The 12,354-nt window shown below is 45.7% G+C and overlaps 1 protein-coding gene across 8 annotated transcripts in view; it reads right to left on the minus strand.

Moving 5' to 3' along the window:
* The window catches only part of FLNB (filamin B), a 112,928-nt gene extending 103,047 nt beyond the window's left edge, over positions 1 to 9,881 (minus strand). For 3 of the 8 annotated variants that reach the window (XM_043552462.1, XM_043552460.1, XM_043552459.1), the window contains exons 1-2: positions 9,550 to 9,568; positions 8,912 to 9,464 (exon numbers count right to left, since the gene is read on the minus strand). In XM_043552462.1, coding sequence (XP_043408397.1) covers positions 8,912 to 9,353 — 442 coding nt within the window. In that variant the 5' untranslated portion in view covers positions 9,354 to 9,464; positions 9,550 to 9,568. Of the gene's footprint in view, positions 1 to 8,911; positions 9,465 to 9,549; positions 9,569 to 9,741 lie in introns of those variants that run through there. The other 5 variants (XM_043552463.1, XM_043552461.1, XM_037905337.2 and 2 more) reach the window with 4 other exon arrangements.
* Positions 9,882 to 12,354: the final 2,473 nt, after the last annotated feature.

A 12,354-nucleotide genomic window follows, 5' to 3' on the forward strand; every position in this document is an offset into this window, starting at 1 on the left:
GACCTATGAGAAAAGATCAAAAGAATGGGATTTGTTTAGTCTGACGAGAAGACTGAGGTGAGACATAAGTCTTCAAGTACATTGAAAGGTTGTTACAAGAAGGGTGACAAGTTGTTCCTATGTTTAGCTACCCTTACAGCTAGGAAGTTTTTCCTAAAATCTAACCTAAGTCTCCCTTGCTGCAATTTAAGTCCATTACTATGTATCTGGTCTTCAGTAGTTAAGGAAAACACATTACCTAGGGAAGCTGGGCAATGTCATTGGATGTTTAAGAACAGGTTAGACAAGCCTGTCAGAGGCTATCTAGGCAATATTCAGTCCTGCTTCACAGCAGTGAACTGGACTAGATCTATCAAGGTGCCTTCCAGTCCAGCATTTCTATGACTAAATAGCCACTGTGTTTTAATTGACAGCCTTGTTCACTCAGTGACAAGAAACAGGTGCTTAACTAGCAACTCAATGCTACTAGATTTTCTATTGGTGCAAGATGTTTCCTTAAACTTTATGTACAGGAAAACTTTCCAGTGTCTTGATTCACTTCAGATTTGCAGGCTTAACAAAGTAATGGTGCCCTAAATGTGAACTCTCTTTTAAGAGAAGGTCTTGTCACAGCTTTCAGCCTGAGGCCACTGCTCCCAGGAAAGCACTCTAGAACCCCATGGTCACAAGTAGAGGGAAAGAAGCTCAGCTCCTTCTATACTGGAAGACAGTAGTCCTCCAATCCAGTAAGTGAAGCTCATCTAGACAGCTTCCTCCCCCCATAAAAGATTTGAAACATCTTATAGTGTAATGTAACAAGATCCTACATTTGGCTTTGTACCATCAGATATTCTGTCCTGAAGAAATCTAACCAGTTGTGTTTATAGGAAGAGGATATGAAGTAGCAAGAACTCATCCCCACTTTTACCTACTGCATGGCTAGCTATGGGTATGCTTGAAGCCATAAAAGGAACATAAGCAGTTTTGTCTGCAGTCCCAGTTCCACCCCCCTCCCACCCTTGCTGTAGCCCATCCCTAGGAAATGGGATTGACACCACTCAGGAGACAAGCTGAGAAGTATTACTCTTCTCCTTGTGCCCAAGAGGGGTCTTTAAATCTGTTTCATTTTCTGGTTACCTTACCAGGAGTCATGGGTACAGCAAGTTTAACCCTGCAGATGCAATAGTCACTGACATTTATTCTATGTCTACTGGCACTGAACTCTAGCTGACCCATATCTGGTGTCTGTCTGGAGTTCAATTGTACAAGTCCACTGATTGTTCTGTTCAAGTACCTTAAAAGCAACTCAGATTTGAGGGCCCTGTTGTCAGTGCATAGATGGCACTTCTGTAAACCCACCATCTCACAAACTGAGAAGTCACGGGTAACCATACAGTGGGAAGCATTCCATGCATGAGACAAACATGTCCTCCAGCACAAGTGCATGACCACTTAGTTATGGCTAACAAAGACTCCATAATGCTACAAATACACAAGCTAATAATCAAATTTGAGTGTTCACTGTGTCTGCTTAGTTTATTTGTGGGCCAAGTAGCAGAGATTCTCCCTCCCACTGTGAGTTCCTTCAATCCCAGGCTAGCAGTGCACTTCAGAGTAGTTTCCATAGGGTGTGGAACCAGCTATGGTATACCTTTGTGAAGTCTATTTTGGATGGGAAAATAATTCAGAGACAAGCAATAGACCCTAAAGCATAAAAGTTTGAAATGAACAACTGAGGAGGAGCATCCAGACCAGGGGGACATACAAGACTGAGCAAATGGAGGTTGCCATTGACTGTCAGTTAACGGTGAGGAAAGAAAGTTTTCTACAAGGAAAAGGATTGCACAGTAGCCTGTCTTTCAGAAGGAAACTTGTTGCCCAAGGGAGGGGATTACATGGACAGACTAAGCCAGGGTTTCTCAACCCATTGGGCGTGACCTAAAACTGGGTCACTGAAGTGTTTCAAAGGGTCCTGCCCCTCACTAATCCTGCAGTAGTAGCTCCTGCAGTTCTGGTCCCATGGGGCTGGTTGGGCTCAGCTGCCTGCTCCAGGTGCTGCACAGGTCACAGTGCTGCTTGTGTTCGGTCCAGCTGCCCTTTGTCATGATGGGGAGCCAGCCAAGCCCAGCTGGAGTGAGTGGTACTGTGACTCCATGCAGCTCAACACAGGAAGCAGGGAGCTGATCCCAGCCAGTTTTGTGGGACAGGAACCACCAGTATGGCACACAGGGTGCTTGTTTAGTGTGTATATTCTATGTTGGGGGGGATGGCTTGAGCGCTAAACAGTTGATAATCACTAGAGTAAGCCACCTTAAACTTTAGAGGACCTTTCAGGTTAGGGTTGAAGTCTGGTGACAAGGTGACATGGGAAGCTTTTGCTACAAATTGCTTATGTCAATAGCTGTAGAGTACTTTGGTGTTAAAAACCAAATTATATCTGCTTTGTTTCACCAAGCCTGTGTCTTCACTGTAAAAAACCTCTTAAGTAAAGGAGTCACTAAAATCTTGGAGGCCACCTCCCTGTAGTTTACACTTTGAGGCAACTATGCCTCTCAGCTAAGTCTCCAGTAAGATTATGTACTGGGTTGGGGAATACATGTTCCTTATCCTGTGATAGAGGCTCCTTTTTAAGCAGTGAGACAAAGGCTAAGTTTTAGTATATAAACTCCAGCCTGTTGGACAGTTTAGTGCAGTTACCATCACTAATCCTGGCAACTTGACACCAAGTTGATCAGTTTTAATGTAACCTGTTAAATGGAATTCACTTATGGAGTCTTCCTCTCCTAAACTTGATCTGTCAGCATCTATTGCTGTGCTGCGAAGGCTTCCTACAGTCATTACTGACAAACCTAGTCCCAGCAGACTGGCCCACAAGACACTTTTGCTCAAGCTTTTGTTTGAATGCAGTTCTGGGTCCCATAGGCTGATTAGATTTAATCTCTCATCAAGCCTTGAATGAAATCCCTCACTCCTTGTCCCTGCTATGCAGCATTTTGTAATTGGCACCCAGCACAATTGCTTACATCTGCATAGTACACATCACTACATTTAGTAGCAGTTAATATTTTGGGTAGATTGTACCCTCCTGCAACTTTAGGATAAAATCATAAAATTATCCATACCAGTCAATACACCCTCAGCTACTCCAACAGGCTTTCATTTCTACCTCCAATACATACCAGAATGCACCCCAAACTTCAAAATTGCACTCTAAGCAAAACAAGTGACCTCATGCATTTGATAAGGCAATACAGCCTTAGTGTTGCTGAGGTACAATGAATATTGAGCAACACAATTGCTGACATGTTTCAGGAGTTGTCTGGAAGACAAATGTCAGATACCTTCCTGATAATGTTTAGTCAGAAAGCTTTGGTAAAGTATCCTCCGGCAGAGATCAGCTTGTAGCAGATATCACAGTAGTTTTCCTGAGTAGCTTGATCTGATTTCTGCAAGCTCAGTGCTTTAGATCTCAGCATTGGAGTTCTTTAGGAAGTCTATCTACATAGATCTGTGCTTGCAATTTAAGGCCAATATTTGCCCGAGTGCAGTTTTCACTTCAGTGCAACTAGTAGGTTGTCTGAGGTTTGACACTTATCAGAGGTAAAGTGACTTCAGTTAGTAGGTATTAGTTTGTTGGCTACCAATTTTCTAGAATAGACAACATTATGCTTCTGTCAGCTCAGTTGCTTTAGACCTCACAATGTCTGCTTGGAGTGTCCTTCTCTTCAGGTTTCAGAGCAGCAGCCGTGTTAGTCTGTATCTGGAAAAAGGTGTATTTGTGGCACCTTAGACTAACCAATTTGAGCATAAGCTTTTGTGAGCTACAGCATGCATCTGATGAAGTGAGCTGTAGCTCACAAAAGCTTATGCTCAAATTGGTTAGTCTAAGGTGCCACAAGTAGGCCTTTTCTTCTCTTTAGGAGAGGGTATAGTCAAAGTTGCTCATTTCAGCTAGGGTACAATGTTCAGCAGCACTTCTATACAAGTGAGGTCTGGCCTGAAGACTACTTTAAGGGGATGGACCATGAAGTTCAGGTAAAGGGACTGAGGGTCCATAGCCCAAGTTCATTTTCTGAACTTATGCATATACTGCCTTGTCTCATCTGTTAAGAACATTAAGCTGTAGAACAGTTTGACAGCTCTGGGGACTTAAGGTCTTTATGTAACCTGCACAGGATGCTCTACATGGTAGAACCTTGCAGGATGGATTGTGTTGCTGCAGCGCAGTGCTCCATCAGTAAGGAGACATGAAAACTGAGCCTGCGCAAACTAGTCAGTTCACTGGAACATTGCTGCTCCAAGCTAGCATAGTTCAAGGGAGCGCCTATGGGCAAAAACAATATAGGTATAATACTGATAGGACAGGGATGACATTTACAAAATGGAAGGGAAGTAGCTTGCCTAGTTTTAGAGGAGGCCAGTAGCCAAAATAAACTCCGTTTGCAGTAAGGTTTCTTAACCCTCTGCCACTGGAAAGTAGGATGGAAAGAAGATCTGTCAACAAGTGAAGTTCAAGCATCAGCTAGGTTTGCACAATTACCAGAAAGTCATGAGTGAATAATTAATGGCTTCTTTAATTGTTTCCCCTACCTAGTAAGCTATGGTGCCAAATAAAAACACTTATGTTTCCAATTAAAAATGCAACCAGGCATTAGACTTGAGTATTTTTCTATAATGTCTAGTAGTTTATAATAAGGGTACTATACAACCCAGTTTTAATGCTCAATTTTAGTTCTATGGACTTTCCTGTTAGAACAGTGAGCAACAGCATTGAGTCCAAACACTACATAAGTGCAAGGAGAGTTTGATATTTAGAAGTAGTTAGATTTTCTTGCTCTTTTAAGAGACAGAAGGTATAGAAGCATTTTTTACCTTGTGCAAGATGCCTTATTCATCCTACTTCACCCACAGTTCACTGAAGCTAGAACGTGGTGGGGGATGTTTAGATTAATCGATCTTCAGCAGTATCATAGGCATATGAACTACTGGTTTCCAGATGTGAGTGTATTGTGACTAAGCCTGAACTGTTACCCATTTCATAAGAGTATTACACTCTTGCTTGAAGGGTTATGTTTTAGTTGCATGCCAACAAATTGAGATCCTATGCAGATTTCATCAGTATAATCTACATATTAGACCATGAACTGGCACTTCATAATGTAGTCACTCAAGTATGATGCTAATTAAAGCAAGCTGTATAATTTTTACAGAGTCACCAAATGTGTATGCTAGCTCCCATGTAATCAATCTTTTTCTTTCCTTTGTCTTATCATTGTGTTCCTTGTTATGGAGTTCATTACTCTGAGTCTTATTGACAAGAAGGTTTCCTATAAAAAGTCATGCACAACTATGAAGCCTTTTAAATAAAAAAGCACATTGTTCCAAAAAAGTCAAGTCTAATCTACCATGCCATAGCTAGCAACATGAAATTTTCCATTGTTCATTTGCAACTTAAGATAGTGAAGTATCACTACCAGACAATAGTGAATTAAGACTTCAAAGTTTGTTCAGTTGAGGAATTTATGTTGGTCATAAAGTGTCAGCCTGATATTTTAGATTATCTGGTTTGATTACTTTTGAAGCAACATTGTCAATTTAGTGAGTTTGAGACCTGTCAGACTCAAGACCTTGTCTTCACTAGGGACAAAAGCAGAGTTAAAATCCTAGAGAAGACAAGGCAGTTGCTTTCATGTGACAAAGCCATTAACCACCACTAACTCATCTGAAAGCAAATGGTGGTTTTCTTTAGGATCTTAATTCATTAGAATTTGCATTTAAGTCACCTTTGTTCCTAGTGAAGGATCACCCTGCCCAAGCATTGCTGATTAACTACAGCAGTTAAACACCAAGTAGAGCTCATAAGATGTTTAAGAAAAATGTGCTTTATGCCACATTTGAAAGATTCCAGCTATGCCCCCAGAGAGAACTACTGAGTATTTCAGAAGATTAAGGTCTATAATGAGGGGGAGTGGTCAACCACAGCATCTTTCACCTATTCCTCCTTCATAATAAGCTTCATTGAGAGGAGTTTCCTTCTCTTTAGGATAGGCTCAATGGAGACAAATAAGGTTCCTTCCCTCCAAACTCTTCCCTGCCCCTATTCAGGCAGACCACCACCAGACAGAGGTCCTCCACCCATAGTTCACAAGGGTAAGAGACCTCTATCTTTCAAGAGCTGATCAGTTGATAAAATTAACACTCTGATCACTGGTCCGTCAACTCCCACCCCTCTAGTCTCCAGAGGTCATCCTGGCAGTTACAGGCCAGTAAGCTTAATTTCAGAACCAGGCAAACTGATTGAAACTATAAAGAACAGAATCAGACACAGCTGAGCACCATTTGTCAGGGAAGCACCACAGTTTTTGTAAAGTGAAATCATGCCTTGCCTATCAGAATTCTTTGAGAGTCAATACACAGACAAGGGTAATCCAGTAGATCTAGTGTCAAAGGCTTTCCAGAAAGTCTACGATCAAGGTCCCTCAGAGGCTCTTAAGCCAGGTAAGCAGACATAGGATAAGAGGGAAGGTCCTCTCATGGATCAGTAACTGGTTGAAAGTCACAAAACAAAGGATAGGAATAAATTATCATTTTTCAGACTGGGAAGATGTAAATAGCAAGGTTCCCCAGATATCTGTACTGGGACCAGTACTGTTGAATATACAAGTGATTTGCAAAAAAGGTATAAACAATGAGGTGAGTAACTTTGTAAGTCCAAAGCAGGCTGCAAAGTTACAATGGATCTCAAAACTGGGTGTCTGGACAATAAAATAGCAGATAAAATTCATGTTGATAAATGCAAAGTAATGCATATTGGAAAATAACATACAAAATGATTTGGATCCAAGTTACCTGTTACCACCTGGAAAAGATCTTGGCATCACTGTGGATAGGTCTCTGAAAATGTATGCTTGATGTGTAGTCAAAAAAGCTAACAACGTTAGGAAAGGGACAGAGAAAAATAGTGCCACCACATAAACCTAATACTACATAACCCATGTTCTGGTCACCCCACCTCAAAAAAGATTAGAACTGGAAGAGGTACAGAGAAGGACAATAAAAATGCTTTAGGGTATCGAACAGATTTCATATCAGGAAAAATTTAAAAAATTGGACTTCTCAGTTTGGAAAAAGAGAAAGGGGATATGAAGAGGTCTATTAAACCATGAATGGTGTGGAGAACATGAATAAGGCAGTGTTATTTACACCTTCACATAACAAGAACCAGGAGTCACCCAATTAAATAAATAGGCAGAAAGTTTAACACAGAAGGAAGTACTTGTCCACATAGTCAACTTTTGGAACTCCTTGCCAGGGAATGTTGTGAAGACCAAAACTATAACCATTCAAAACAAATCAGATAATTTCATGACAGCTAGGTCCATCAGTGGCTATTAGCCAAGACAGTCTGGGATGCAACCCCATGCTCTGGAAGTCCCTAGCCTCAGATTGCCAGAAACAGATAGTGGATGACAGGGGATGGATCACTTGATTGCTTCCCACCCCCCCTCCATTCCCTCTGAAGCACCTGATATTGGCCACCGACAGAAGACCGCACACTGGACTAGATGGACCACTGGTCTGACCCCATATGGCCACTCTTGTGTTGAACTGCAAGGAAACCATTAGGCACTCCATGCCCACAACCGTGTCATCTGGAGAGTAACCACTGGCTAAGGCTAATCAACTTTGGCATCTGGAGCATCCATCAAGCCCTTGAGAGGAGGGGGGAGTATTTCTGAGGCTGTTCAATATAACACCTTAGTGTTAAGGCCACACAACCCCAAGTCTTGAGCAACACTGCCTATCCAGGCACCCTTTGTTATAGAGGTGAGCATACCATCCAAACTATAATCCCAACCCAAGAACAGCTAGCTGTTCCTTTGCTAGCATGTGCTTTCACATCAAAAGGGCCAAAGGTCTGCTCTGTAGTTTTGCCAGTTAATACTGTCTATAGCAAGCAAATGAAAGATCAGTGATGGCCTTAGCTTGTTTTCAGTGGAATCAGCAGTGGGACCTTCATTAACAGCATAACCCCTGCAAAGCACCCAAATCACAGCAGCTGAGAGAGTGCCTCTACCTGCAGGGACAGAGGCAGCACAGCAAATCCTGGCTTCCTGAACAAGGCAGACAGTCTTCACCTTCCCTATGGGTAGGAATAGGCCTAGCCAACCTCTGGCCAGGCCAGAGCCCTGAGGGTAGGCAAAGTTGGGGTTTAAGTCTCATGGAGTCACATAAGGCAGCTCAACTGGGCCAGAGCACCCTGGGATTTAGCCAGAACTCCCCCACACCAAGAGCCACAGCCCAGATTTGTTAGAGACCCTGGTAAAGGCCCCCTGCCTTGGTAGCTGCCTCTAGTCAGCACTAGGAAAAAGCAGCCAGATGAGCTGGTTTGGCAACCACCAGCCGAGCCCCACACACCTGCCTTGGGAGTGTCAGCTCGGCTCCTCCTTGGGGGCCCGCCCAGCCACCGGGGACAGGCTCCACCACACCCCAGGACGGGCTCCCGACCCAGAGGGAGCCCTTCCCCTGCCCAGGGTCACCTCCAACACCGGGCAGCCCAGGAAGGAGGGCGCGTCCAGCGCCCTTCCCCACCCCCGCCGGGGAGCAGTGCAGGCTCCTGCGGGCAGCGGGAGCCTGGTCGAGGGCCAGTGGCCGGGGGGCGGACACAGCCCCGCGGTCACACGACCGCCCTGGCCTCTGCTGGCCGTGAGCGCCACGGCCCTAGCCCGCAGCAGGAGCTAGCGAGCGGCCCGAGAGCCGCCGCAGAGGTGCGGGCCGCCCGGCTAGGGCGAGCGACACACCCCACGCCCGGGGTGGGCGAGCCCCCCGGCCGACCCGCTGCCCCAGCCCGCGGTCGCCCGGCTTGTTCCCCGGGACAGGCGCGCGCGCCCCGGCGTGGCGAGGGCTCCCTCCCCCGGCCGGCCGGACTCACCGATGGAGACCAGCTTGATGCTCTCCCGCTCCAGGAACTCGAGCGCCACCGAGACGTTCTCCAGCTGCATCTGGCGGAAGGTGGGGCGCTGGTGGTACTTGCGGTACATGCGCTTCTGGCTCAGCACCTCCAGCAGCGCGATGAGCCGCAGCCCGTCGCTCAGGTCGCTCTGCAGGTTGCCGATGCGCTTGTTCACGCAGCGGAGGTGCTCGTTGCACCAGCGGGTGAACGTGTTCTGCTGGATGCGCTTCCAGGGCGCGTCCTCCGCCAGGTCCTTCTCGGTCACCGGCATGTCTGCCTGCTGCTCCGCCTCGCTGCGGCCCGCGGGCGCCTGCTGCTGCTGCTCTAGCCGCCGAAACTGCAGGGTCTGGCTCCGCGGGCTGCCGCCGCTGCTCCAGCCTCTGCCGCGAGCCCCCGGGCCCCGCGCCTGCGCGCTGCTCATGCTGGGGCGGCCGCCCCGCCCTCTCCAGGGGATGAGCGAGCAGGCTCCGCCCGGGCGCGCTCCTTCCTCCTAGGCGGCGGCGAGCTCAGTGCCAAGGGAACGCCAACAAACCTGCGGGCAAAGGGGCAGCGGTGTTAGCAATCCCCCCCCTAGGAAGGGTCCGGGCTCCTCCCCCTCCCCTGTACCGAGGCCCCACCTGTACGTACTCCGAGCTGGATAAGGCTCCTGTCTGCTCCCCGGGCTTTAAATACTGTCCAGGGCTTGGGCCCGGAGGGAGGAGCAGCAGGCGGCCAGAGGTGAGCACAGCTGTGCCGAGGTCAGAGAACCCAGGCTGTGATTGCAGCCCCTTATCATATCATTAGAATCGGGGGTCGTCAACGCCTCCTACCTCGCCCTAGCCGGAGCAGGATCTTTGTCCCCTTCAGCTGCGTGAAGAACGTCTGCTGCTTCGTTACCATCTAGCACTGAGATGAGAGACCTGCTAGTGCCAAATCTCCTAACTAGCGAGGAGGGAAACGCCCTCACTTTGCATTATTACTTTACTGCATTGTTCTATAAACTCAGCCCCTCCAGGGGTGGTGCAGGATTTTGTGATCTAAAGAGGCGTGGGAAAAGGTTGGGTGTGTAGCTAAACTAGTGGGGATAGCTTGCAAACACTTTGATATACGCAAAAAGAAAAGGAGTACTTGTGGCACCTTAGCGACTAAGCCGATGAAGTGAGCTGTAGCCACCAAAGCTTATGCTCAAATAAATTGGTTAGTCTCTAAGGTGCCACAAGTCCTCCTTTTCTTTTTGCGAATACAGACTAACACGGCTGCTACTCTGAAATTTTGATACACGGTTATACAGGGCCAAGATTGGTGTGGAGGCCCATGTGGTTAAGACCCCTGGGGACTTAACCATTCTATTCCTCAGTTTCCCCATGCATTAAATGAGGATAACAGTGCTGTACAGCACGGGAGTGTTGTTGGCCTTCATTTGTTAGGGCTGGCCTACATGTGGTTTTTGTACCAGATTTTTTCAGTGTAACCGTCTAATAGTGTGGATGCACTTATACTGGTGTAAACCAAATAAAGACTGTTAAATTGGTACAAGCACAGTGTGTAGATGAGCCTTTGATGTTTGTAAAGTGCTTGGTGATCTTTCCATGAGAAGCAGTAAATAAAAACAAAGTAGCATATAGGTGCAAGTTTTGATTACTTGTCTTATATTCTTAAAAACAGTGACATTCTTTGTTATAAAACATGGTAAAATAACCTCGCCATTAAAATCCAGTAGATGTAATGTAAGGAGTACAATACCTTTGTGGACATCCCAATTGCTGTTTCATTATTTTTAAGGGAGTGTCAGTGCTCATAACAGCGACAATAGCTTATAGAACTGATTCTGCAATGAGCTCCGTGCATGTGGGTGCACATGTCCAGCTGCACAGAACAAGATGCAGGATGAGGATTCCAAATCATGCACACTGAGGATTTGCCACAATTTCAGCCTTTGGCGGCCATCTCTCATATAGCTGTGCCTTTGCAAAATCCCTAGTGTAGACAGGTTTAAGTGCTGCAAACCATCATTTGCAATAATGCGGTTTACTCCAGTTTCAAGCATGGGTAAGCTCCGCAGGTCAAAATAGAGGCTTTAGCTGTCCACAATAGTGTTTTGTAGCATTGCAGCCATACTAGGGCTGGCCACCACTGGTGGTCATCTAGGCAAATCCCCAATGCAGACAAGGCCTCCAACTTTAAACTCTTTGGTGCTGAGATTTGTTTTCTTGTATGTCTGTAAAACGCTATGTACCCCAATGGTGCTATTTAAAGAATAGGAGTTCTAACTTGGGGCAGGGACCGGCTCCTTTATTATGTTTTTACACCGTGTAGCATAGTGGGGTCCCGATCTCAGCTGGGGCCTCCCAGAGGTACTGTAATAAAAATAATCATTAATAAATAACTTTACACCTCCAGTGTCAGTAATACTCAGTACATTCAGAAATAATGAATGAAACCTTAATTTGTGAAATCCCTATAACTAATCCTGAATCAGATCATGAATTCCTTCCCCAATAGGCAAATTTCAAACCCTAATAAACTCTGAACCTTAATATAAATATTCAGATTGGATAAAACCAAATCTAATCCCCATAAAGAAAAAAATGTGTAAATACTATAGATTTTTAAGTGGCATATTAAAAGCCTGGCAGACAGGGCAGATGGTTTTGTGGTTAATACACAAGGGTGGGACTCAAAAGACCAGCTTTCAATTCCTGCATCTGCCACAGACTTCCTGTGTGATCATGGACGAGTCATGTAGGCCCTAATCTTGCAAACACGCACTGGCGTTTACGTCAGTGAGACTGTTCATGTAGTTTAGTTAAAGCTAAGCAGGCTCAGGGCCTTAATGTCACAAGGGGTATGTCTACACAGCACTTAAACACACGTGGCTGCCTTGTGTCAGCTGACTCAGACTCATGGGGCTCGGGCTATGGGGCTATAAACCTGCAGTGTAGACGTCTGAGTCTGTTGACCCTGGATGTCTACACTGCAGTTTTAGAGTCCCACAGCCCAAGCCTGAGTTAGCTGACATGGGCCAGTCACAGGTGTTCAACTGCAGGGTAGACATACCCTTATATCTCAGGTTTCAGAGTAGCGGCCGTGTTAGTCTGTATTCGCAAAAAGGAAAGGAGTACTTGTGGCACCTTAGAGACTAACAAATTTATTTGAGCATAAGCTTTCGTGAGCTACAGCTCACTTCATCGGATGCATTCAGTGGATCCCCTGAATGCATCTGATGAAGTGAGCTGTAGCTCACGAAAGCTTATGTTCAAATAAATTTGTTAGTCTCTAAGGTGCCACAAGTACTCCTTTCCTTGTATCTCAGTTTCTCCATATGTAAAATGGATATGATGATAATTGATGGTACTTTCTTCCTCCCTAGCCTCTTGGTCTATCTTATCTATTTGGACTGTAAACTCTTTACAAGAGGGACTGTGTCCTACTATGTGATTATA

The sequence above is a fragment of the Chelonia mydas genome, chromosome 7 (assembly GCF_015237465.2).
Source record: "Chelonia mydas isolate rCheMyd1 chromosome 7, rCheMyd1.pri.v2, whole genome shotgun sequence".
Taxonomy (NCBI): domain Eukaryota; kingdom Metazoa; phylum Chordata; order Testudines; family Cheloniidae; genus Chelonia; species Chelonia mydas.